The sequence below is a fragment of the Daphnia pulex genome, chromosome 8 (genome assembly GCF_021134715.1).
Source record: "Daphnia pulex isolate KAP4 chromosome 8, ASM2113471v1".
Classification (NCBI taxonomy): domain Eukaryota; kingdom Metazoa; phylum Arthropoda; class Branchiopoda; order Diplostraca; family Daphniidae; genus Daphnia; species Daphnia pulex.
Window position 1 is genome coordinate 1,518,516 of NC_060024.1, and position 25,790 is coordinate 1,544,305.

At 37.3% G+C, this 25,790-nt stretch overlaps 2 protein-coding genes and 2 long non-coding RNA genes across 6 annotated transcripts; 3 read left to right on the forward strand and 1 right to left on the reverse strand.

The window, feature by feature from the left end:
- Positions 1 to 12,772: 12,772 nt before the first annotated feature.
- Positions 12,773 to 14,268, reverse strand: LOC124200716. Of its 2 annotated transcripts, XM_046597021.1 has the most exons (4): positions 14,046 to 14,268; positions 13,638 to 13,958; positions 13,482 to 13,553; positions 12,773 to 13,422 (listed from the first exon to the last, which is right to left on the reverse strand). In XM_046597021.1, exons 2-4 carry the CDS (start codon positions 13,933 to 13,935, stop codon positions 13,397 to 13,399), a joined length of 396 nt encoding a protein of 131 aa, XP_046452977.1. In that variant the 5' UTR covers positions 13,936 to 13,958; positions 14,046 to 14,268; the 3' UTR covers positions 12,773 to 13,396. The 2 variants fall into 2 exon arrangements, with proteins under 2 accessions (XP_046452977.1, XP_046452976.1); XM_046597020.1 differs by having other exon boundaries at positions 13,638 to 14,268.
- A 727-nt stretch (positions 14,269 to 14,995) lies between these two features.
- LOC124200717 lies at positions 14,996 to 15,806 on the forward strand. Its single transcript, XR_006877352.1, has 4 exons — positions 14,996 to 15,129; positions 15,201 to 15,268; positions 15,337 to 15,421; positions 15,489 to 15,806. It is a non-coding gene; the product is annotated as an uncharacterized LOC124200717 (long non-coding RNA).
- A 936-nt stretch (positions 15,807 to 16,742) lies between these two features.
- LOC124200718 lies at positions 16,743 to 19,587 on the forward strand. 2 transcript variants are annotated; one of them, XR_006877354.1, is made up of 4 exons: positions 16,743 to 18,025; positions 18,356 to 18,623; positions 18,686 to 18,941; positions 19,012 to 19,587. It is a non-coding gene; the product is annotated as an uncharacterized LOC124200718 (long non-coding RNA). The 2 variants fall into 2 exon arrangements; XR_006877353.1 differs by having other exon boundaries at positions 16,743 to 18,623.
- Positions 19,588 to 19,762: 175 nt separating this feature from the next.
- On the forward strand, positions 19,763 to 21,165 carry LOC124200719 (PHD finger protein ALFIN-LIKE 1-like). Its single transcript, XM_046597023.1, has 4 exons — positions 19,763 to 19,984; positions 20,478 to 20,587; positions 20,655 to 20,746; positions 20,812 to 21,165. The coding sequence occupies exons 2-4, from the start codon at positions 20,518 to 20,520 to the stop codon at positions 21,049 to 21,051; spliced, it is 402 nt and encodes a 133-aa protein (XP_046452979.1). The 5' UTR covers positions 19,763 to 19,984; positions 20,478 to 20,517; the 3' UTR covers positions 21,052 to 21,165.
- Positions 21,166 to 25,790: the final 4,625 nt, after the last annotated feature.

The window sequence follows — 25,790 nt, forward strand, 5'->3', positions numbered from 1 at the left end:
GGGTAATATGGTTTAAATCTCGATTCATTAGTTTTTGGTTAATCTTTAAAACTTAAATGAGATTGAGCTAAATAGAAATTAGACTTGACAGCGTCCTTCTAGGTGAATATTTTCTGCTAGTAGTATTGCTAAAGTAATTAGTTAAAGTTAAGTAGAAATGTACGATAAAGTAGAAGAAAAAAGATTAAAAACTGAATTAAAATCTACATGTTTCGCAAATACCCTTAAACTCAAACAAGATTCACATGATTCTAATGAGGAAAAGGAACAGTATAAGGTATAACAGATATTGGGTACACAATTACAAACTTAAAATATTTTATTCGCTCTCAGGAGGATAGTGTTAAATACAAAACTATGTATGAGGAGTCTGTAACCAACAGGGTATGTTTGAATAAACTATTAAATTGTTAAACAAAGCATTAAATATATATTTTTATGTACAGGGACAACAAGTTGATAGAATAACAGAAGCAAATAAAGAATAAAAAATAAATTTCTGCAGGAATAGAGAAAAATATTTGTATTCATCAATTTCAAATACATTCTTCTCAAGAAACATCACTTCACATGCTAATACAGTGCCGGTCCACTTATGTGACCACTTGGTGCAGCGGTGGTATAATTGGATGTTGAGATTAGAAACTATGGTGCAATACCTTTTAGTTTAGTTTAACACTTTGGTGCTAAGAAAGAATGAACTGCATTCTTTGTTGAGACAAGAGAGAGTGAAAAGCAAGATGACACAAGTCTCGCTTACTCAAGAAAAAGATAGAGAACGAACGTTGACGTATCACACAATACGTTGAAGCAACGTCGAAAGAAAACATTCTCAGAAGTAGAGAGAAGGTTAAAAACAACACAACCCCTTAAACTGAACGGAGCGTGAGAAACGATAATTTATTGTTTTATTTAGAGTAAATCTAATTTTTACTTTAGATTTCTTGGTTTCTTTCTTAATTTCAAAAAGTGGTGATGATTAATCCAGGAATGTTTTTGTTGTCGGAAATATCCAATTGTTGTCAGTTCACAGATGAGATCTCATTCAAAGGAATCTATCCAGTTTCTGAACTTGGTTTGGGTTTGTTATGCTGAGATTCACCTTGTTCGCGTTTACGCTTGTGACAATTGGCAAGAACATAATTATTAAATCCACAGAAAGGACATAGGCTAAGTCTTGCGAATGTTAGTTGTGAGGACGTCGACGTTGTGCTGCAATAAACAGCCATTTCACGTCCTGATTGCTATTGAGATTCGCGATGAGCAAACATGGATTCAGCAAGTAAAAGTTTGGCTATTATTTTCTCTCTTGTTTGCATATATCACGGGGAGTCATAAGAACTTTTTTGATAAGTTGATCTTGGTCAAGCATTGTACCCATGTCACGCAGTTTATGAACTTAGCTTTCTGTTTTTGAAACATGCGCCATGACATAATTTCCTGCTTCGTTCTCGTAGCGGAAGAAGCGATCTGGTGTGCTCTACTCATATTGTTGAGTTAAACGTGTCCTCATAATAAAAGAGGATGTACAATCCAAAAGGTTCTTCAGACTCCTTTTTGGGATAGAAGAAAAATTTTTCATTTTTGAAGTGAATGACTTTAACAGAGATGCTAGATAGATTAAGCAACTGTTTCAGTTGTACTGAAAATAAAATCTTTTGCTTGTAAATCGAGATCATGCCAGGCAAGAATGATTGCTCTTCTGTTGATCTTCCCTCAACATTAAGTGTAAGGGCATTGTTGTCATCCAGAATTTGTACTGGGCATTCAATGGTTCCATTGAGTATTCCGTCCAACTTACTGGACATTCAATGGTGCCATTGAGTTTTCCGTCCAACTTGTGAACTCGTACAGATTATAAATACGACAGTGGTAAATAAACGTTAATCTCTGGGCCCATAACCTGATGAGATTAGCAACTATGGTGCAATACCTTTTAGTTTAGTTGAACACTTTGGTGCTAAGAAAGAATGAACTGCATTCTTTGTTGAGACAGGAGAGAGTGAAAAGCAAGACGACACAAGTCTCGCTTACTCAAGAAAAAAATAGAGAACGAACGTTGACGTATCACACAATACGTTGAAGCAACGTCGAAAGAAAACATTCTCAGAAGTAGAGAGAAGGTTAAAAACAACATTGGATGGTCGCATAATCGGCCTAATAAATTAGTAGTAAGTAGATGGTGATGACTGAATCTTATTAACACTTTGCTTAAAGAAAACAAATTGTTACGACTGACGAAATTCATCTTTGTTCGAAAAAGTCCAACCCTTTTTCAATAATGAAGGTCAATGACGATTGAAAAACAAAATACCTCAAAATGGATTAAAATAATCCAAGTCGAGGCATGTTTATCGACAGAAAAGTTTGAACTTGGGGAATCTCGCGCCAGAAAGTGGTGCAAGCAAAAGGGAGGTCCTATACCTGGATTGGCCGTATGGGCAGGCGGTCTGATAAGTGGACCAGCACTGTAGCAGCAATCAATTGTTGAAACAAGTTCTGCTGATCTTGAATTTATTGTTGTCGGATGATTCGTTCCTGCGCCATTGTGGCGTCTTTGTTGTGTATTGAACATGAGCATAAACGTTTTTTCTTTCCGTGTTCTTTCCTCAGCTGCTAGGAAGTTTTTGAATTCTTCCATTTTTCCTTTAACGACCATGAGTGCTTCTCCAACGTTTTCTTCCATTTTGATTTGGAAGTCGACCTCAGGTTCGAATTGTGTTTGGGTCACTCCGGCTTGTTTTATATCTCTGACGACCCCTGACGTAAGTTTGGTGAACTTTTTATACATATTTCTTAAATTAGAATCAGCTCCCACCACTAAGTTGTTGACTGTGAGGTCCATTGGCACGTTTTCGTATTGCTCGATATTATTAATCCAGCGCTTGACGTGTGCTTTGATGCCCCGTCGAAAGGCTTCGTTCGTTGGAGCACCCATCTTGATTGTTTTGGGAAGAAAGATGGGTCAGATTAGTTAGTTTGTTTAATTTATGAATTGGCAAAGCCTGTGTTTGATTTTTTGTTTGCTTAAGTGGCTGCTTTCAAGTTTTTAGTGCAGCGCCTCTTGCGGTGTTGTTGGAGAGTGAAATGTTTTCTTTTTTTTTTATCAGTAGATGGCGTGACAAGCGGTGGGTCGGCTAAGTTTTGGCCACGACCCTCGCTCACCTTCTGTTGTTAAGCTATGGTTTTCTGCTTGCACTGAGAACAAAAGTTTTGAGAGTCGTTGTGGAATTCGGCTTGATTGCCTATCTCCTTTTGTAGGAAAGTTTTTTTTTTAAGTTGTATTAAATTTATTTAGAGAGAAATTGATTTAGAGAAAAGAAAACTTTTTTTGTCGTCGTCCTTGATGTCATAGCCAAATGTGTAGAAGCAGGGTTCTTGTTATTCGATGAACAAATTCAAGAAAGTATTATCATTGATGATCCACAATTTGTAAAAAGCAAAGCAATGCAAATGCCTTTAAGTAAGTTTCATTATATGTTTATTAATTATGAAAGACATACGTATTTGACTTCTTCGTGTTTAGGCCTCACGTACTTTGGGGTCATGTAATACTACACAGGAGCTAAAGCTTCATAGTTTGGAAATGGTTAAGAAAACGTCAATGGAAAATGTGAACGAAAGAAGCAGATATTCACTTTTCAGAATTTTTTATTAAAAGAAATGCACATGTTGTATTTTTAACTTGATTAACAATATTCTTTGTAAAACCATCGAGATCTGGATAACATCACTTTAAGAACGACTTAGTTCAACACGGTTAAAAAATTAAGGATAATTGTAAACTTCTCCAAAAAGCTAACACACTTACACATTTTTGGGAATGTTCAAACGCCTAATGGGAGTACCAGGAGGAGGTCTATTGGCGGGAATTAATGGACCGATTGGGCGGGATAAGTTTGGTACGACAAGAGAAATAATCGCAGGAGTGGCAATGGTACTCAAAGCAACTTCATTTTCGTAGTTTGGAATTTATGAAGCTTGAATGCGTGACTTAGTGGCAATGCTAGTAGAAGGAAATTCTCCAGTTTCTTTGGTTGACTTAGAAGGTTGACTTGGTGACTCGGAGGCAATAATGCTAGTCAAACAAACTTCTCCAGTTTCTTTGGTTGACTTAGAATGTTGACTGGGTGACTTGGAAGCAATACTAGTAGAAGGAGCTTCTTCATTTTCTTCCTCTGACTCTTCACTCTCCCATTCACTATCATATCCTTCAGGGATTTTATCGTCAAGGTGTTCACCAGAGAGGCTGGGCATTTTAGTAACAGCTAATGGAATAGAAAGAGTTACATAGAAAAATAGATGAATTTTTTCTAGTGAACAATAAAGTAACTCACCTTCATCCAGAATAAGTCCATCCTCAGTCAAATTTTCTTCATTACTTCCTCAGCATCTTCGGGATGAACAAAGATGGAATTTTTATCAATTGCTGGGGCTGGACGTCTCTTGTTGAAGATTTCTACTTCTTTGAAGAAAGCCTTGCGGACTAGCTTGAAAATTGGGGTCTTCTTCAACTTCCTACCAATAGGACCATGCACTTTAATTCTGACACTAGATTTTTTCCAGTTCGGTGAGTGTAGAAACAGCATTTCACTTACTCCACTGGATTCTTCCAGTGCTTTTAACTAGAATCAAATAAAAAAGAACATCTATATTCCTAAAATCAAGCAAAGATGCAATCTTCTTAATATTAAATATAGTATTTACCAGCTTCATTAACGAATTTTTCCTGTCTCTCACAGTAGACGCTTTATTCGATAATTTCAATGGTTCGCGAAATTTCTTTCTTATTTTGTTTGTCTTGAATGACAAAATTTTTTCAATACCTGCCTGTTCGTTTAAGACTTAAGTTGAATTCGATTTTCTTGCATTTTAGTAAAAGATTAGTGCCCAAGTAATTCAAAAGATTTGTCGACGAAACAGAAACAGTGTGCAGACAGCTGTCTGTATCAGTATTCAGACGACAATAACAAAAAATAAGTGCCACGCTTATCAAATAGCGGAACATGCTGGCGCGCCAAGAGAAAACGGGATTTTTCCTTATAAATTCGATGTTCTCCCTTTGAATTTTGATTGTTGACCAGGTTTTTTCCACAATGGAAGTATGGATAGGGTATTTGTCAAATTGTATTAAAAATTTTGAAACTGGAAAGAACCCTTTTTGCTGCCCATGGGGGAGATTTTGTTGTTCGGTAAATCGACCTTGAATCTGAATTAGTGGACCAGACCTATCAGCCGAAAAACGGATCAACAGTAAAAAATCTTCCTGCAGTTGGGACGGTAAGGAAAAATAAGGTTATTTGAATTCGAGACTGCTTCTTTGAGGACTTGACGGTGTAACCACTACTCCAACAGACAGAATTTACAAAAAAATCCAATCTTCTTTTAATCAGTAAATATTATAGATCGCCACCACTGGGCATTATGATAACTATGCATCAAATGGCATCGAAATAAAAACAATATTTGGTGTGTTGAGGAGAAAGAAAAAAAATTCCGCGCAGTTCTTCTTGGTAATCCAATCGATTAGAGAATTTCATTTTCAAACCATTTTTTGATGAGTGACATTGACTCCAGCGGTAGCAACGCTACAGATCATTTAATTTATGACACAAATAATTTCCCTTTACTGATAATTTCCTTCGCTTTGGTGTTTTTGATTATTTTTTTGTTTATTGTTGATTTTTTTCAGAAAACTCATCTTGAAACAGTGTGGTTATTCTTGGTATGCCTGATCCTTGTTGTCTTACCACGTTTCTTGTTTCACGAAATTGGTATTTCCAAAATCCTAGTATGGATGGAAAAATTGCTTATGGCCTGGCAATTTATCCTACCAAGCCAGAATTTGTCAACGCGTGTTAGCTCCATTCTCCTCTAACAAGGTATTTTTGTTCGGAAGAATCATCATTAATCATGACACCTGTAATGATACAACACAATGTTACATTTTGCAATGCAAATTTAAAAAAAAATGTATATTTTTTTAATTTTGGTATTGTGTGAGTCCTTTGTTAAGTGTTTTTGGCACTTTTCTAGCAAAACAGGTTTTCTCCTATCGAAAACCGAAAAGTACAGGATTTAATTCAATCCCACGAATGGATACTCGATACCAATAAATCGTATTGTTGCTTTTCATTGATTTTATAATGAGATAAGAGGATTGAAAGTGATTTACAATCTCAACTGCAACGATTTCATATACGTCAGGACATGTTCTTGTAATTTACTTCCATGAAAAGTGATTCATAGCAACGTTACGATTATTTTATTTCCCCACTGCATACACAGCATTTTGAAAGTTTTTCAAGTCACTTGTCCAAAAATTAACTGTGAGCCAAAGGTTATTGCAATGCAGTTTTTTTCGCTACGTTAATTCCCGATATCCATATCTGGTTTGATTCGTGATGCTTAAGGGGAAAGACATGACGGTGCCTCCCATTTCGGCAATCTTTTCGGCACTCGGATTTCGTCGTTTTCGTCACAGATTGCATTATTTTTGTCTGTTTCGGAACCACCTCTAAATTTCTTAATCTACCAGGCGATGATCTTTAGTGTGTCGAATTTTTCTCAATTTTTTTATGGGACGTTTGCTATGAACTGAACTGTGACAAATGCTCGTGCGTCGAATTTTGTTGATTGCGAAAATGGTAGAAACGAAGTTGCCTTTCCGATTGATTGAATAGCGCCAAACATTCTTTCAATGTTGTCAGTGGAAAATGTGTTGGTCAAAACGAATTTGAAGTACACTCCAGTAGCATATAGCGGACGCATACTGCAGTTTTTTCGCTTGTAAAAATCAGTGCATCATATGTCTTATTTCTAAAAAAACCAAGGATATTTTTAGTTTTCGTTGTATTTCCTTCTATTTTTTGATGGAATTCGGCAAAGTTTCTTCAAGATATTTCAGCCGCGGATCATCACCTCTTGTAAATTATTTAAAAATAGATTATCAATTGCGGATATGTTTCTTCGTGTTTCTCACATCGTAAATTAAAAAAAGAAACATATTTTGGTGCTTCACGAATGTGATCGTAGCATTTACATTTGCTTCATTTGTAAAATCCTCCGCACTAAATTTCTTGAACAGTTCAAATGTGCACTGAGTTTTTCACTGAATACATCATAAGAAAGTCTAAATTTCATTCTTTCCAAGTGGTGTTTGTTTTTGGGTTTGGGTTTTTGTGTTTGTCAGTAAGATTGCAATATGGACGGAAAAAGGGGAATTTTTTGAATTTCTTGGACCCTTCTTACTAATTTAAAAGAAACGGGTTGATCACATATGTCAAAAACTCAATCTGCCTTTTAATTGCAGATGTTTTTCAATATATGTGTAGCCAAAGCTGAAAATAACAATCGGTTCTCATCGAAAGAATTTTGAATGAACGGGACGAGCTTGCCATCAGGACTCCACATCCGAAACATCTTAACGTTGGTGGAGGTCTTGTCGCCAACAATCCTCGAAACATTGAATCCGTATTTTTCAACACCTTCAAGTACAAATTCGGTTAGAAAACTCTTAGCTGTTAGTTGCCATACCAAAATTAGCAACAAGACATTCGGAATCCGTTGAAAGTCCAGCCATGTGAAAGGCTAACAGACGGTTGGCTAGAATAGGTTTTAACATCTTGAATTACTAGAACACCACCATTGTTGACTTGACCGGAAATTCCGTCCCATTGCCTGATTTTCTTCATTATTTGTCCTTGACTATAGATGTGAAATATGACGCCCAAAAAATGCCTTTTGAGGGATTCATCGACTACGGAAAGGAAGAAATTGAAGATAAAAATACGGAGTTTACCGATCAGCTAGCAGACCATGCCCTTGTCTTTATCTTTCGCCCATACAGATCGTCATGGATCCAGCCTATCGCTGTTTCCACCACTAAAGCAGCGGAACCTGGTAACGTAATTTCCCGACGGCTTGTAACAGCAATTGTGGTCCTAGAAGCAGTGCTTACTCGAGTAACGTTGGTCACTTGTGATGGATTTCAAACAAACAAAAGAGCATGGGCAGTTTGCGGAATCAGTGGAAAGCGCGACAAGGATGGGAAGATTTCTTGTTCAATGAAGCATCAAACGGCAATGGAACGAGGCGATAGGATATGGTTTCTCTAATATGTTTCGCACTTGTTCAATAATGTAAGAAATCACATCTTCTCATGAAGAAGGTTGATGAAACCCCACCTGGCTCCAGGCGGACCATGCTGAACCTGAGATGAAGGAAGCAGCGCAAACGGTCAGAAACAACCTTTATATTGATGATTACCTGAACTCTTCTGGGCATTTAGACGAGGCCGCCCGGAGGCCAACTGTAGAACAGACAACACGGGTTGCAGTGAGCGAGCTCAGGCGGGCGTGAGCGCGTACAGGGCACCCTATTTCCAGCGTTCCTAGCGGCGGAGGGCCGCAACTCGTGTTTTGACGTCTGCCAGGATTTTTCTTTTTTCCTATTGTTTTCGTTATTTTATGTTAGTGTTTGATCACAATGGAGGACTCTGACAGCAGAGAGCAAGATGTAGGGAACTAATATGTAGAACCCGGTGTACAAGAAAAACCAATCAAAGCAGATCATGGAAATGTAAGAAAAAGTCCTAAGGGAGTTGGAAATGGTTTAAGTGATCCAACAAGGAGATGTGTGACTTTACAATTTAAGAGAGAAGTAATTGCTAATTGCTTGTTCAAGTTTATCTTTTATAATTGATTTCCTATTTGTTGTTAAAGGCTCAACGGATATAAAAAAAGTACAAACTTGAATTTGGTTGGCATTCTTTGGTTGGCATTCATTCCCCGACAAAGGTAAAAAAGTGTTGGCATTTTTAAGCCAATGGGGAACGAATTAAAGAGTTTGTCAATTTCTCAGCCACTGGGAAAAAGATGAAGACCGATATGAAACTTTTGTCGGACAGTTTATAGGTAACTTTTTGTCTTTTTGTGTTGTATTTTAATTTTAATGGACAAAACTCTGATGAAATCAATAAACAAGAGGAAGATGAAGCCTCTGGTGACTCAACTTCGACTTCTCAACCCTTAATTAGCGCCCTGGGAGAACCCTACTAATACAGAGATATCCATAGGATATCGATGATGATATATCGCCATAATTGTTTCCAAAAACTTATATTCAGAGGTACCAAGCGTCAAGTATTTTAAATGACGCCACAAACGCAAAAAAAAACGAACGAAAAAAGATATATAGAGCCAGGGAAGTATCTAGAAGTAATAAAGTCTAAGAAAAAAACTTCTTGATTAATCGAACAGTTATCACAGTGAAAAATAGTTCTATTTAAATCGAATCTCCCTATAAGAAAATAAATTTGAGGTTTTAGATTTTAAAACTGATTACGGAAAATGTATGAAACCAACCTTTTGGAGTGACTACAGCGTGAAACGCGTAACTAGCAATTTGTGACATGTGTGTATCGCATTTGTCGCATTTTGGGGAACACAAAGGGATAAAAACGCTCTTTACTACAATTTGCCCCTGATTATCCAGAAATTCAGTCGGAAGCAATTCTTTTCCAGGCCGAGTATTAGAATAAAATGATCTTTGATGAAATGGAATCCGCAGGTGGATTTTTTCGTCACATTTTCCACAGAGTTTTTCACTGCAATCAAGGCAGTTGATTATTTGATTGCTTTGGTCATCACAGTTCTTGCAACTGAATCCCCTAATGCCATGGTGATGCTCAAAGGCTTTGAAAGCAAGGGACTCAACATCAGTCCACAAACAATCAAGATCCTTTTCTTCAGATATTGTTTTTTTCTTTTCTTTTATTTCAGGGGAGACGGAGTCAGCTATGGCTTGATTGGCTTCCAATTCAGAAGCAATCATCAATTCTTGCAGTTTCTCTCGCAACTTCTGGATGGCATTTTCCTTTGATCCTTGATCGAACACTAAAAAGAAATTAATTTATTTACCTTTTCTCAATTCTTGAATTTAAAATATACCTGAAGAGTTCACTGTGTTTTCATTGACATATGAGTGGTACATTCGTGCTTGATCCATGCCTTCTGGATCCGCTAAACAATCCAAGTCTTCATTAACTGTCACACAATTAGATGATTAATTAGGGACAATAAAAAAGGATGGATTATGTGCACTAATAACCTGCTGAGCTGCTGCTCTTTGTGTTGTTTCGTGGTTGGGTTTAATGAGAACTTCGTTGGGCTTGTTGTTTGAGTTTCCGTTCTTGGTTGTTGGTCACTGACTTATCAGTTAACTCCTTTGCATGCCAATATAGACATCTTTAGGCTATCATTGCTAGACATCCTATGGCTGTCTTGTCTCCATCAGAAATTTTCAATTTGGATGTAGATATGGCTGGGATGTACAGACGTGCCATGGACGTCCAAGGGAGGAAAAGTGCCACTAGGGTAAATTCCAATTAGTTTTTAAACTGCACAATATACCATTACTTGAATAAATTACATCAACTTAAAATGATCAATTTATATTGTAACTTACCGCTTTTTGTACGAAGCAACTGTTTTTTGGTCAATAAAACGAATTGGGTAAAAATTCACTGTTTTTAGATATTGGAAAAACGATAAAACTTCATACCAACTATCAAAAGTCTTTTCTCGGTTAAGATTTGCATGAGCTATTCATTCACAAAACAGAAGAAAAGGTGGAAGCCGCCCAATGATCACTAATTCCCACAGACTTGACCCCTTTGGTTGCAAAAAAGGTAAAACATACAAGGTATAATGAAACAATTAGAGCATTAACCGCCTTTTGCTTCCTTCCGTTTCGCTTGCCGACCGAATTCCTTACTTCTCAAGATCCTACTTCATTTTTACCAAGAAAAGAAATCATGTTGTTTATGATAATTTATTTTCAACTCAGAGTTATTATTTACACTTATAGGTACAAATCAAAGGAAAGGAAAATCTTTTGTTGTCCTAGAAAAACCAGGCAGTTAGCTCAATGAAATCGTCACAAAATTCAGTATCTTTTGTTAGCGCAATGACAGATTAAATTGCAATTTCCAAAAGGCTGGGAGTGCAACGAAATCTTTTATTGCAATAGATTATCCAATTTAAAAATGTTGTAGATCTGGTTTTCTTAGGTGCAAATTGAAAAACGTCAAAAAATATCGATATAGAAACTCATATTTGGCTTTTCAAAAACTAATCAATACTGTATTATTTCATTGATCGACTTTGAAATTATATGTAATCGATGAAACTTACTCTACATGACTTTTTTGTTGGTGTAGATACTAATCCTAACCATAATAACAATCATAATCATAGATACTAGTCGTACTCCTCGTAATTTCTTTCATCCAAGCCTGCATATGGTCGCGAATAACACTATTCGGGCAGTGTCGCCCAACCTGTCATATGGGACCCAGCAAGAAATATATACTGCATACAAACATGACTCATTCACCCAGTTTAACAAACATTTGTAGGTATGTTATGGCATGGTAACAAATAAGTGCACAGCTGTTTACCAATTGTTTACCTGGTATAACTGACCAGAACATTAAATTCTTGCCGAAAATGATTGAATACAAGAAAATGATTGATAAATGAACTCCTCAAAAGCACGTTTCTCTTTTATATAAATGGACCAACGAGACATCAAGCAGCGTGTAATGAAGTGAATGTTTACTGTTTTATTCAAAGTGTTTTCTGAATCAAATTTTTGATTAAAAAACAATTTGTCGTATTAAATCAAAAATTAGATCAAAATTGATTAAATTTTCCAAATCAAGTAAAACAGTGAATTTTATTTTATTTGTGATTTGAATCAACCAATGAATCAAAGCTAAATCAGTAAAATAAAATAAAAAATGTAATGCGAAATATTTGGTTTAACTAGTGTCAAGAGTCGCAATTTTTGTCCGGTCATTATTGAAAGTCAAAATGATAATGATGAATCCAAACAATTAGTAACTTTTAAATTATTGTATGATCTCCTTTCAGTGCATGACAACTTTAAACAAAAAAAAATTAAAGGAGAGCAATGCAGGGAGGCAGGAATCAGCGAAACTGAAACCAAAAAATGAAACCGGAGTGGTGAAAATAATGATCAGTCCACCAAGAAAATGAAAAAAAATTAGGATTTTGGTGTGGTAAAGACTGTTATCATTCGTCAAACCATTTTTAAAAAGAATGACCAAGACAAACGAGATGATGCTGTAGAATAGAAGAAGCAAGTCTACTAAACACCATATTTCGCCCTTCAATTAGTTGCTTTGTAGAAAAGAGATATCAGCAATGCTAAACATTTTGGTAAACAAGGCTGCATTCCAGTTTACATGACCAATTTCAACGGATGAAGATCAACCTCATAGAACAGCTTGTAAGACTTAAGCTTTACAGCTAAAAGTGGCAAACTATGCATGATTGGCGAGTGATGCATGGACCAGTCGTAATCGCAACTAGGCCTATTTTGGTGCCGCATTACAGTGGTAATAAGTATAATTTCAGGCGATCTAGTGTCAATCGAAGACGTTGTCCCACCTAGCAAAAGTTCGCACAGTTCGTGAACATACAGTAAACAAAAACTCCCTGTTCATGAATATTGTTCATGAACAGAGTGTGTACATTTTCCACCCTACTTCCGCCCTCAGTGCGTGAACAGTTCACGAACAAAAGTGAACAAAAGACCTTCCCAGTGCGTGAACGGAGTCTATTTTGTTCATTGGTTGTGAATTAAATCTGTAATAAATTAATAATTATATTCGTATGCTGTACTGTTCTTTGTTGCTTGCCGTTTCAATTGTTGAATAAATAATTAGTAGTGCATTAATCTTGATTATATTGTTCCATTAGAACGCATTACATGTTTTTTTTTAAAGATAACAGGCAAGACCGAATATGTTAACATCACAGTGGCTTATTGAAATAACAATTTCTTGGTTGACGAAAGGGAATCACAATGAAACATGTTAAATGACTATTCAAGTTACTTACACATTACAGCAGTAATGTACTAGCTAGTAATACTAGCTAGTACTATTGATTAAAAAGTCCCGATCGACGAAAAAAGGAAGAAGAAAATGAATGGCTAACATTAATAGAGTTTGGGAAGCACTACCGTTGATGCAACAAATAGGAGAGATCACAAGTTATTTGTTGTTCACAATAAATAGCACCTAACAAATCATGTCTGAATTTCTCTACAAGCCAATAATTAGAATTTTCAGAAGAGTTAATGATATCTGAATCATCATTGTTGTCAGATTCGATATCACTCACATTTGCAACGCTATTCTCGATGTTGTTGTCATGAAGGGCATCGTCATCGTCAGTCTTTTCCCTGTCTCCAATGTTTCATCCTTGTTGTCAGCAACTTGAGTTTTTGCTTTACAAAAACGTTGATTAAATCGGTGGATGTAGTTCATAGTCGCTCCTTCAACTTGCTTCCTCGTGGCAGGCGGTTATAAAAGAGAATGATCCACCGAAGCTAAATCAATATTGCATAATGTTATCTACATACACAAATTTGTAAATTTATTTGTTTACCAAAAATTACGTCCATAAGCTTGATTCCAAAGACAGGATTACAAAGACACATTTTCTTGACGGCAAAGGATTCTATTGTTATAAATGGATGAAGCGAATATTGAACTAAACTGTATGATCTCCGCACGTCTTTGGATAGGGTACTATTTAACTAACCTTCATAGCCATAGGAAAAAGGAGACGAGTCTACAATTGATTCAGACTGCGGTTTCTCCTGTTGCTGTAGCTCATCTTCTAAGTCGCCAGATGACCTTTTTTGTTTCGAACTAACTTGAGAACTAGGAACAACAGCTCTTGAAGCGTCGTTGGATGACGATGAATAAACTTTTTTGCGATTTCCCATGACATAGGAATTGGGAGAGTATTTCGCAGGTTGTCTCATCAACCTCTTCTTTCTTGGTTCCTGCATTGTCTTCAAGTCATCTGATTCATCGTCAGCTGCACGTCTTTCCATTTCTTTGGCCTGTTTCCAGTCACCTAGAGTAAAAGAATAAAAAAGTATTAACATTGGGAAAATTAAGATCATATCGTTACTGCATTACATCATTGAGAGAGTGAACTCACCACAGACTCTTAGCTTCTTTATTGATACTCGATCCAGGAATCTTCTGGTACTATATGATCCTTGATGCACTTAGTCCTTTTTTGTCCTTTCAAGTGGGACGGATACTTGACAACATCTTCATCAATGGTCCACCGCTCTGAGACTATTGTTAATTCTTTTCTGTCTTCCACATACAATTCAGATAATACATACTTCCATACAATGGGTTGTTTCGACATATTAAGGACCTATTTTAAAAATAAAACAGTCAATTGTCGATAGTGATTATTATCTCTCAAGTGCATCAGCAGTAGCGTGGCCCTTCGAACTGAGTGTCAAAATTCATTTTCTTAACAAAAGTGTACTACGAATAACTTCATACCTGTTGACTGAAAACCAAATATTTTGTAAGTGATTAAAGAAGAAAAAAGTGTTCTCAACGTTTTTTTTTGTGACAAATTCTGAAATGATTACTTTTTAGGTGGCATTGACGAGAAATTTCCTATCCGCCATTTATTTTTCCTTTCATTCAATGCGTCACTCCATAACAGCGTTGACACAACTACGAAGCCAGATCTGACCAGATGAATAATTGTTAATTATAACAAAAAATTATGAATCAATAAATCAAAATAAAGAAATAGTAAATTTATTATAAATTTTCAATAATTTATAAATCTGTTTTGTATGATTGCAACGTATTAAATTTTTTAACAAAGTTTCAAGCTTGTCAACAAGACAATTAGCTTAGATATCAATTATTTGGACTTAGCAAAGTTGGCGTTTAGTTTTTCAATGGCGTGCATCTATGAAATTCAATAGTGCTGTTTTACATGAATTAGTAAACTTTGCTTGGCATTCATTTCAATCAAACTGAAAGTGTTACATTTAAAAAAATTAACTGTTTCTTACATTTTTATTTTGGCTGTATTTGAGGTTAAAACAATTAGAATCACTCGTCATCCTCGTTGACGTATTATTGATACAACTCACTTTTTAATATTTAACAGGTGTTATATCTGTTTATCTAAATAGTAAACATATATCTTCTTCCAGAGTAGGCGTTGAGCTGTCAGTGTTCTGTGATAAAGAAGACATAATCAGGTACTTTTCATCGTATGGTAATACTTCACTGAATGTTAATGTAATTTAACACTCGTGCTGTTAACTCATAGATTTTGAGACTGCGAGTTCAATTGAGGCAGAAGTTTGATTTCTCAGAGCATACGGCTGACATCATCAGGTACATGTAATTGTATGATAATACATTGACTATACATTTAATTTAACCCTCGTGCTGAAAATTTTTAGATAGAAAGGTTGGGAGTCCCATTGAGTGATAATTTGGCTTTCACAAAACATACTGCAATCTTTCAAAAGACAAGGACTGTTGAAGGTAATTATTAAAGTAATAGTGTATCGTAATTATTCAAAATTTTCTTAAATCTTACATTTTTCAGTAGATATGTCTCCATTTTTCAAGAGAAGGAAACACAATGTTAAACCACGTCAACTTCGCAATTTTTTTTGCACCACCTTACGAATGCCATTGAAGAAGATACCAGAGAAAAATGTGACAGCGAATTCAAATTAAAAAGCCCTATCAGCTCGGGTGATGAATTTATGGAAGAGAGTGGCTTCATGGGTGACGATGAAGAAGATGTATCCTCTGATGACTCAAACAATGAAGTGGAGTTTTTTCCCGTTCACCAGCCAGGTGAACGGGCTGAAGGGAGAAGAGGCAGATGTGTGTTACGTTGCTTTACCATTGCTCATGTAAAATAAAATAATGTGAATTTAAATAAAAAATCAATTCATAGAAAAAGTTGTTATTTGTGCGTCATTGGATCAACCAGTTTTATTACAAGTGAGAAATTTCAATTAAACTATAAAATTTTAGTTGTGCGGATTTGTGCGTAATTTGTGAGCAATAAGAAAAATAATCAATTTTGGGAGTGAACTGTGAGTGATTTGTTCACTCACAAAACGAGGGAAAAAATGTGTGCAGAGATTTTTGACGTGTTCGTGATTTGTTCACTATTTGGGAGAACTCGTGCTAGAACTATAAAAAACCAAATTCCTACTTTAACCTAACTGTCAGAAAAGTCATGGATTCTGATGAAAGTGAAACAACATGCCTCTCTGAAGAAGAGAAAATATTTTCCGATTATTTGCGAAATGAAGATGAGTCAGTATTGGAAAAAATTGCTAATGGTTTTATAAATTAAATAATAATTTAGTTGCAAAGTTGATTTTTAATATTTTTTCTATTTTCTAGATCTTCTACATTTAACTGGTGACAATGACGATGCAGTCGATCAAGTAATGGAGCTTTCAGAGATAACTTGTAAGGGGACAATGGCCTACAAGTGCTTAAATGGACAAAACAGCAACGGCATTTGCTAGATGTGTCGCTATATCTGGAAGATATGTCATCGTTCTTTAATAGAGAATATGCTCGGGGAAGAAATAAAGAATTCAGTGGAATTTCTACTTGAAACATGGTAAACATTTTGGTAATAAATATAATATAATTTAGCTAATCTACATTAACCACTCGAAACCACACAGGACAGTACTACCTGAAGCAGGACTAAAAATAATTTTGCAATCTGAAGAAGCTTTACTGTTGAGATTTTCAACAAACACGACCTTCACCGTGTGACCGCCAGATGGCTCTAGCTGAATTCATTCTATGCTAAGAAAGGGAGGCAGGTCCTCGGCCTTCGGGTTGTAGCCTTTATCTCTTCCACGCCTCTTCCGAGTCGCTAATCACTTTGTTGGACTTTCCATCCATCGTGATCGTCAAACAAAAACGCTGTTCCTTTCACAACCAATCTACATAAAGAAAATTCTCCAGCGCTTCAACATGGCCAACTGTCGTCCAAGAAACCTTCCAGCGGAGCCAGGTCACCATCTGCATAGAAATGCAGAAAAAGGAAGACAAGAAGAGGCGATGCCCTATAGAGAAGCTGTTGGCTCTCTCATGTATCTAATAATGGCAACCAGGCCCGACATTTCTTTCTCTGTAGGGCAAGTTTCACAATTCTGTGAGGATCCAGAGCCGAGCCACTGGGAAGCAGTGAAGCGAAATTTGTCCTATCTTCAAGATACTTCAAGCCATGGCATTCCTTTTGGTCAAGGGACGGACGGACTCAAAGGCTTCACAGACTCCGACTACGCTGGAGATGTCGTCTCCCGCCGCTCCACGACGGGTTTTATTTTCCTTCCTCACGGAGGACCTGTCGGCTGGAGCAGTCGTCGCCAGTCATCCGTCGCCCTCTCAAAAACCGAGTCGGAGTTCGTGGCCGCTTGTGAAGCAGCACGAGAAGGAGTCTGGCTTCAGCGCCTTTTAGTGGACATAAATCTTGGATCGGAAAGGCCGCTCCGCATCATGTGTGACAATCAGTCAGCTATCCAGCTGATAAGGTGTTTCATCAGAGAACGAAACACATAGATGTCCGTTTCCACTACGTACGTGAGCTTCAGGAGAAAGGAGATATCAACGTAATCTATGTGTCAACTGACAATCAGCTTGCAGATCCGTTCACCAAGCCTTTGCCTAATCCTCGATTCTCAATTCTGCGGGAGTTGGCTGGAATTGTTCCAGTCCCGACTGATCCCAACTAGTTTTTCTTCTAATCCAAGAGGGGCAAGAACACTGTCAACAACAAATATATATTTTTTTTTCTTTTGGTTGTTATGTTACATGTGATAAAGTTTTTTTTTTGTTTGGATTCTGTTTTGGTTATGTTTGAGGGGAGTGTTGAGATTTTCAACAAACACGACCTTCACCGAGTGACCGCCAGATCTATGCGAAGAAAGGGAGGCAGGTCCTCGGCCTTCGGGTTGTAGCCTTTATCTCTTCCTCAATTCTTTTTCTTTTCTTCTGCTTCTGACCACGCTTAGTGAATGGACACGAAGAGTTCGTTTATTCTCTCTACAGAAATATCTGATTGTTCTTTTTGATTAAGTGTGCTTCATTCCATCTTCAACACCGGTAATTATTGTAAACTACTATCTTATAGTTTGTCATGGCACATCATATATATATGTAAGTATTGCTGCATTGTGGAAACGTTATCGTTTCACAATTCTCTGTCTTTCCTGATCATCACGTGTGGACGTTGTGGTCACACGTTTATCGTTAATTCTATGTATGTGTGTAAAAGTGCCATGAACAGTTTATTCTCTTTTGCCTGGTCATGCCAGAAACTCCACAAGTTGGAATGATTCATTACATACCCTGTGTTAAAATCAATACAGAAGCCTCGTTAACAGTGACAAATCCTTGTATAATTTAAACATTTACCACCATTGATTTTGCCAGAAGTTCTTGGACCCATCTGCAAGAGATGCGAAAGAAACACCTCATCACTGTACGATACGAAAAAGGGATTGTGTCCTAGATGTTTTAATAAAGATTCTTTGTTGAATCCAGCTTCTCAAATACCCAGTTATTTGTACTTTGGTAAAGAAGAAAAGAGAGAAAGTTTAACCCTGGTCTTCACTTGTACACGACATTCCGGAGGTGATAATTTCTCAAACGAAGAAAAAACTTTTAAAACTCTGGAAATGTCATGCAGACAATCTCAAAGGTTTAGTTTAAAAATTCTTATCATGTGAAATTTCAGTTATATAACTTTATTTCCCTATGCAGAAGTGACGGCCCATTTGGAATAGTTAACCGTCCTGGTTATCCAACGACAATTAAATTTGTAGGAAGATTTAGTGCACGAAACGCATGCGCAATGTCTCCTATATCGGAAATGTCGGATATTAGGGGCACACATAAATGTGATATTCAACCACTTTGTTCCTTGCCAGATCATATGATCGGTAACTGCTTCCCGGGTGATATAGCAGTGATTCTTGTTTCACAACCTGCTAGCCTAACTATCGCTCCCTAATATATGGTAAGATAAAATATTATTATGAATGAAATAGTGATTAAATAGTTACAATATCATGATTTTTTATGTTTAGGCAACTTTTTTGTCTGAAATAATGTTGCGTGGCATACCGGAAGACAGCTTCTACATTTTGATTAAAGTCTATTTCACAACCCACTTTTTACTATACTTTCTACTTTTATTTTACTTAATTCCTCATTATTTTCTATAGAAACTGGTAGTTTAACTTCAAAATACATAATTTATTATATTATACTTTTTTATTATACTTTTTACTTTACTTAATGGCACAACTCCTCGGATGAACACACACGCATGAAGTTTGGTATTGTACTGGTTGCAAAAAAAAATTTAAGAACGTTGCAAAATTAATGCAACATTGCCATTTAGTACAATATTGATTACAGTGATATAGACTATTAATGCTATCCGAAAATAACAACTCGTATCCCAACGATATAGTCTTGGATTAGTGATCTAGAGGTTTGTGGTTCGGGCCTGCCTCAAACTTGAAACAATAGGATTTTATTTTGTTAATGGAGCAAAGTAAAATATCATTAGTTTAATATCGGACTGTAGTTAAGTAACACTTAAAGATTGCCATATGCTGCTCAAGTCTTTTTTTATTTTTTGTATGGAGGGAGACCCCCCAACCCCCAACCCCCCCCCCCCCCCCCCCTTTTTTTATTTATTTTTTTATTTTTTCTACCCAAAATATTTGTATATTGAGTAAGTTAGGAGAAAAAAAATGAAAAGGGGGGGTTGGGGGGTCTCCCCCCACAAAAAAATAATTTAACTACCATTTGTCAATTTGTCATAGGCTACACTGCATATGTGCACATTGATATCTTTTATATTTAAGTTTTAAGTAATTAATTGTGGCAAAAATAGATAAGCAACAAAATTTGTTAAACATGGCAACATTGTTTATCAGACAGAAATTGTTGATTTGACATTTCACATTTGACTGTCACTCTCAATGTTACTACGTTTATACCGGAAAAAGTTGTGCAAAGTGTCTGTATCAATCGGATAACCAAAAAAGGGTAAATAGATAACTATCAATCAGTATTAATCTAAATAACGAACTCTGCAAGTCATTTTGGAGTTAAAATTAAATTAGAAAGTAAATGAAAAGGGGGGGGTTGAGAGGGTCTCCCCCTCACAAAAAAATAGTTTTACTGTGATTTATTGTTAGACACTACACGTTGACAACTTTTTACTGCACTGTATGAAAGACTTCAAACGTAAGTAAATTGGAATGAGACTTAGCGAAACGTGATTAAATACTGTTATTATGGGTTGTTAATGTAAAGTAGAGAATGGTCGATATTTATTATGCTATATTTTTTTGTATTTTACTTTACCCATCCAAATCCCACGTTTCCTCGTTGCACTCGGGCTCATTCCCGTTTAGTTACTTAACTATATGGTATTAATTAAGTAAAGTAAAAGTAAAGTAAAAAGTGGGTTGTTAAAATAGACTTTTACCTACATTTTTTGTCACGGATTAAGTTCTATCAACAACGTCACACCCAGGTATGAAACTGTCGTTTCTGGTGCTGAGCTGCTATCCGCAATGAGAAGCAACATAACGCCCTGTGGATTACGTCCTCAAGTTAATGGCTATATTAACGCAATATTATTAGGTAAGTTGTGATAAAAAGGATATTTTCAATTATAGGAAAGTAAATTAGTTTTTTTCGTGATTTAAAGGAGTAGAGGAGCGTATTAAAGGGGCGAAAAAAGGGCGAAATATGGCAGATTCAACAGTGGACACTATTCCTAACTCGCAAGAAAACAGAAAGGTTAGTGTCACGCCGAAAATTAATTTTGCTCAAATACTTTGATTTAAAAAAAAAATTAATTGCAGAAAGACGAGATGGAAAACTTTGAAGACGAAATATGTGCCTTGACTAGTTGCGAAACCAATCTCGGAAGAACATTTGCCTTGAGCTGTGTAACGTGCCACCAATGGTTTCACGGAAATTGCGTTGACGTGACACGCGAAATTGCAGATTCAATGGAACAAGAAGGTTTGGAGTGGTCCTGCAACGTCTGCACAACAATACTTGCATCACCCGTGTTAAAAAAAAACCCTTCAACTGAATAAATTGATCCCATTATGTTTCCCCTACCTAAATACCTAAATGTTTCTTTTCTTTCATTTTTCCTTTTCGGCGAAATGTAGAAACAAACACAGAAGTATTACAATTTCTTTATTATTTGGCAAAGCATACAAATGTTACTTTTCTTTCTTTTTTTTACTAATACCAATCCTCCAAAAGTGAACTGGAGGAAGTCGGTTCAAGAATTTCGATTGTATTTTTCCCTAATGCTGAAGTAGTAAATCAAATAAGGATCATTAATCGCGACGAAGAAAAATATAACGCACGACAGATGGACAGCCGGACAAATCCAATCAAGAAAACCTAAGGGTCATTATCACGAGCAGTCGGGCAGAAACGAAAGAGAAAATACACGCAGAGAGAGGCAGGCATTCCCAGCAGTACTCCGAAGATGAATTGGCAGAAGAATGTTTGGACAACACAAAAGACCAACAGGAGACCCAAAGAAAAATGTTTTGCTAGAACGGCAGCAGCGCTCGGCAAGAAAAAAAGCAACAACCATCGTTTTAAACATTCATCCGTCCGACTATCCCATTCAGCAACAAGAGTCATCGGCCGCAGAAAAATGGATGGAAAAGATAGAAAAAGACACACTGCGTCTTGTTTTAAACAATTTTGCTGCTAGAAAGATAGTGGAGGTTGAAAAAAGACACTTCTAATGAATGGCTGCCATCCGTTGAGACTTTTCATCACCTCTTTGATGTTATTTTCACATTTAACTTTTCTCTTGCAACTGATATTTTTTTCCTTGTGTTTTTTTCGATGACAGCCGACAGCAGTCGACACGTTCTAAAGGGCATAATAATGGAATGTCGACGAAGAAGAAGAAAAGTGTTGAAAGATAAAATAGCTAAGAATGTGGCAGGAGAAGAGGTCAGGAAGAGTAAACAAATGATGATCACAGACATAGGGAGCCCCTCCAGCTCCGTTCAACTTGAGACCATTCCCTTTTGTTTGGCTGGCAATTTATTCGACTTTCAATTTGACACTTGATCGACAACCTTCCATGAAATTTCGTCAATTCTTCCCGATCTAAGAATGCTCGACAATACGAAACGTAGAGTTAAAAAACCAAATAAAATGGAAGGCCGTTTTTTTTTCTTTTGGTGAATAAACAATAAAGATGTGAAATTAGACCTAGGGGTTCTCAATAAACCGCAGAAAAATGTATGCCACAGTCAATCAATCTGACAGAGACAACCTCGACTTTGATTGCCATTCACCACAAGAATTTTCTTCTTGTTTTCTCTCCGCTCAAATCAGATATGTTCTAATTATTATAAAGGCCGAGTTAAAATGGCGTTCGGACAAGGGAAAATCCCACCGAAAGAAGGAAAAAAATTAGATAGAAATCTTAAATAAGCGAACCAAAAAGGATGGAATAAAGGATTTTTCTGCGATAATTTGGATGTGTTAACGCTGGAAGGGAGGGAGAACTGTGGACCTGTTGATTCAACTTTTTGGCTCATTCAAAAACACCCTACTAGTAGTGCACAGTCTAGTTTGTAGTTTTAGTAGTAGTAGACAACTTCCTCCTCCTTCTTCTACTACTACTACTGCCAGTGTAGTACTATTACTAGTTTACTAGATGCGAAGTTAACTTTCGCCTTTTATAGGCTCTACCTTTTGGTCCTTGTGGTCCGACAGCGTGTGTGTGTGTGTATGGCTGCTCCATCGCCCATGCATGTGGTCCACAACTGCCAACCCATAACAAGTTTTCTCCTGGCGGCCCATCAACGCTTTTTAGATTGCTTCGCCACCACCTGAGGATGAACAACAACAACAATCAAGAGTTAAAACAATCGCCAAAGTCCCAAGTTAAACGAGTTAGTTCCATTTGCTGTTGTGGGCAACACAACGAAATGAATTTCGTCGATGACGAGATTGCAATAAAACTTCATAGTGAGGAGGAAAAACTACCAGCGAAAGGAATGACAAGAATACAACAATTAAGATTTCAGGGTATTTTACCTATCTGCCCTGCGGTTCCTCACCGGACCGGGAAAAACTTTTTTGGGGGCATCCGATTAGAATCAGATCGAGGGAGCGGATTCATGAGGATCATGGAATAAACGATATAGGTTCCAAAACTCTGTGGGGAAGTTAGAAGTTGATGGCATTTCCTAAGTCCTCCAACTCAATTTTAATCACATTATGCCACGTACGAGGAATCAATCAGCTGATCACGTTGTTTCGTCACTCTGCTGCAACTGTAACATTTCACTGTTTCAGTGACCCGAAACTATTTCAATTTACTTTTTACTTTTTCGTTACATAATCTTTCACGGTCGCCACTGCTACCAGGTACCAGCAGGAAATACGTTTTTCAAATGCGAACTTTTGTGATCACGTTAATGAACCTAATGCAAATAATCAGGAAACACAAATGCTCTGACGTGACTAAACAGTAAACACTTCTGACTCTCTGAAATAAAGAAACGCCCCCCTCTCTCCCCATGAATCTAACGTTGCCAGCTCATTCTTAACGGATCGGTCCGATCCCGTCAGCACCATCTGAATTTAAAAATGTACAGGTATATAGTACAGTGTGTCAGTCCGCAGTAATTCAAGGGGATGAAAATTGCACGAGACCAATCAGCGCACAACAGCTCGTCGGGAGTAGCGAGGGAGAGATCCTACATCACACATTGTGCGTGTGTATATACATACTGGGAGACCATCGTTTCTAGACAGCTCATCGACCAACTAAATCATTCAAATCGTCTATAGGATCCGCTGCAAAAGATTCAGAGGGATCTCTCTCTCTCTCTCTTGCCCGGACGGACCGACATAAGGTTCGTGTTAAATGTGCAGAAGACGTTTTGGGGCGTTGTGTGACGCTGGCAGTTTGCGAAAGAAAAAAGGAGGAAAAAGCTTTCAGCCGCGAAAATAATTTTTAAAATTAAAATCCACACCGCGCCAGCGCGCACCATTGCCTCCATCACGGAAGGAAAGAAAGAAAAAAAGATTAAGAGAAAAAATTAGTTAAATCTCATCTCACCCGACACAGAACCCCATAGTCTATTAAGTATGATATTAAAGTTATAGTGCTGGTTGGATAAAGGGGAAGAACTCGCTTCCCCGGCTTGGCTTGGCGAAGGGGAATCTTGGGGGAATAAAAAACAACAACAAAAGGAAGTGAAAGAAAAGGAAGTTATATGGCAGTAGAACTAGTGCTGTAGTTGTTGCTAGTAGTATAGATGTCTCTTTTCATGTCAAATAATGGGGCCAAACAGTACACACACACACACAACTGTGTATCTCCTCCTGGAAAAGTTTTTTTTTATCTCATTTCTTTTCTTCGTTCATTCGCCATCGAAACAACTTCCCCCTTTCCCTTTCTGGTTCGAGGGATAGTAAATGCCCCGTTGTTGTTGTTTTGCTTGGCACAGCGCAATATAAATATAATGATCGAATTTAATGGCGTCCAGGGTCCAGTGTATCTATTTCTCACACACGGGAGAGAGAAAAAAGAGACGCCAAAGTTTCGCTTCCAATATCAATCTCCACTCCATTTTGATCGGACCTCCCCCCTCTGATAAAAAAAAACATAAAATTCCTTAGCCTCCATTGCTGGCTGGGCTCTTCCCTAGCAAGACAAGTTTTCTGCTATCGAAAAACGGTTAATACAGGGTTGTAGATCTTTTTACGCTGATCATTTTTCATGTATGGTTTAGGGTGTGCAAATGAGCGGGAGTGCCCGTAAAACGCGTTCAAAGTTTCGAGTTTTACGGGGCTGACGCGCAACCCACGCCGGCCAGAAAAGGGGTCGAGCGGGGGAGGGGGGTGGCGCGTACCCATGGGAGAGGGGTGAGTGAAGGGGGGTATACCTGGGCGGCCAGGGCCATACTATACTAGCCCATGTTTCCCCATCTACTCCCATGTCACCGGTGCCCTAATGGTCAGCATTCCGGGCTGATATGTCGAAGGACCGAGGTTCGAATCTCGGCCAAGTCGAAAAGTGAATTTCAAAAAAATTGAAGTTTTGACATTTTAAAATGGGACAATTAAAAATGATCAGCGTAAAAAGATCTACAATCCTGTATTAATCGTTTTTCGATAGCAGAAAACTTGTCTTGCTAGGGAAGAGCCGCTGGCTGTCCATTGATTTGAGCCGCTCCTTCGATGATGCAAAGTAATCAGTGAACTTTGTCAACTCGCTGCGAAAAGAGACGAAAAAGAATAAAATGGTCACCCAAAAAAAAAGTTGTTCAATAAATAGAGAAAAGAGCAGACAGGAGAAGCGAAATGGAAATGACTTTGGGCGACAATTCCATTCAACATCCGCAGCATCCAAAACCCACCCAACTTTCAATCAATCAACAATGGACTGGTGGGAAGAGGCTATTAGGTACGGACATAACCTATTTTACATACATAAAAGTACACACAAATAAAAGAAGAAGAAAGGTGAATCTGCCGGACTCAACTTCCGGACACGTTCCCTCACTGGCCACCATCATCACCAAAATCATTTCTCTCTTTTCTTTCAACTCGTCTTTTCTGCTGGAAATCACACACATACAAAATGTAACAAGTTGTCGGACGACGTCGGTCCCTCCCCAGAAATGTTCTCCCTTTCAATTCAATTTTTTGTGACTTTTTTAAACGCAGATCAGCACTAACAAAAATGGCTGTTCGATCAGACACAATACCTCGTTACAATTCGTCCCATTCACGTCCCATTTTTTCACGTCAGCAAGGAACGAAAAAGGAAAGGAAA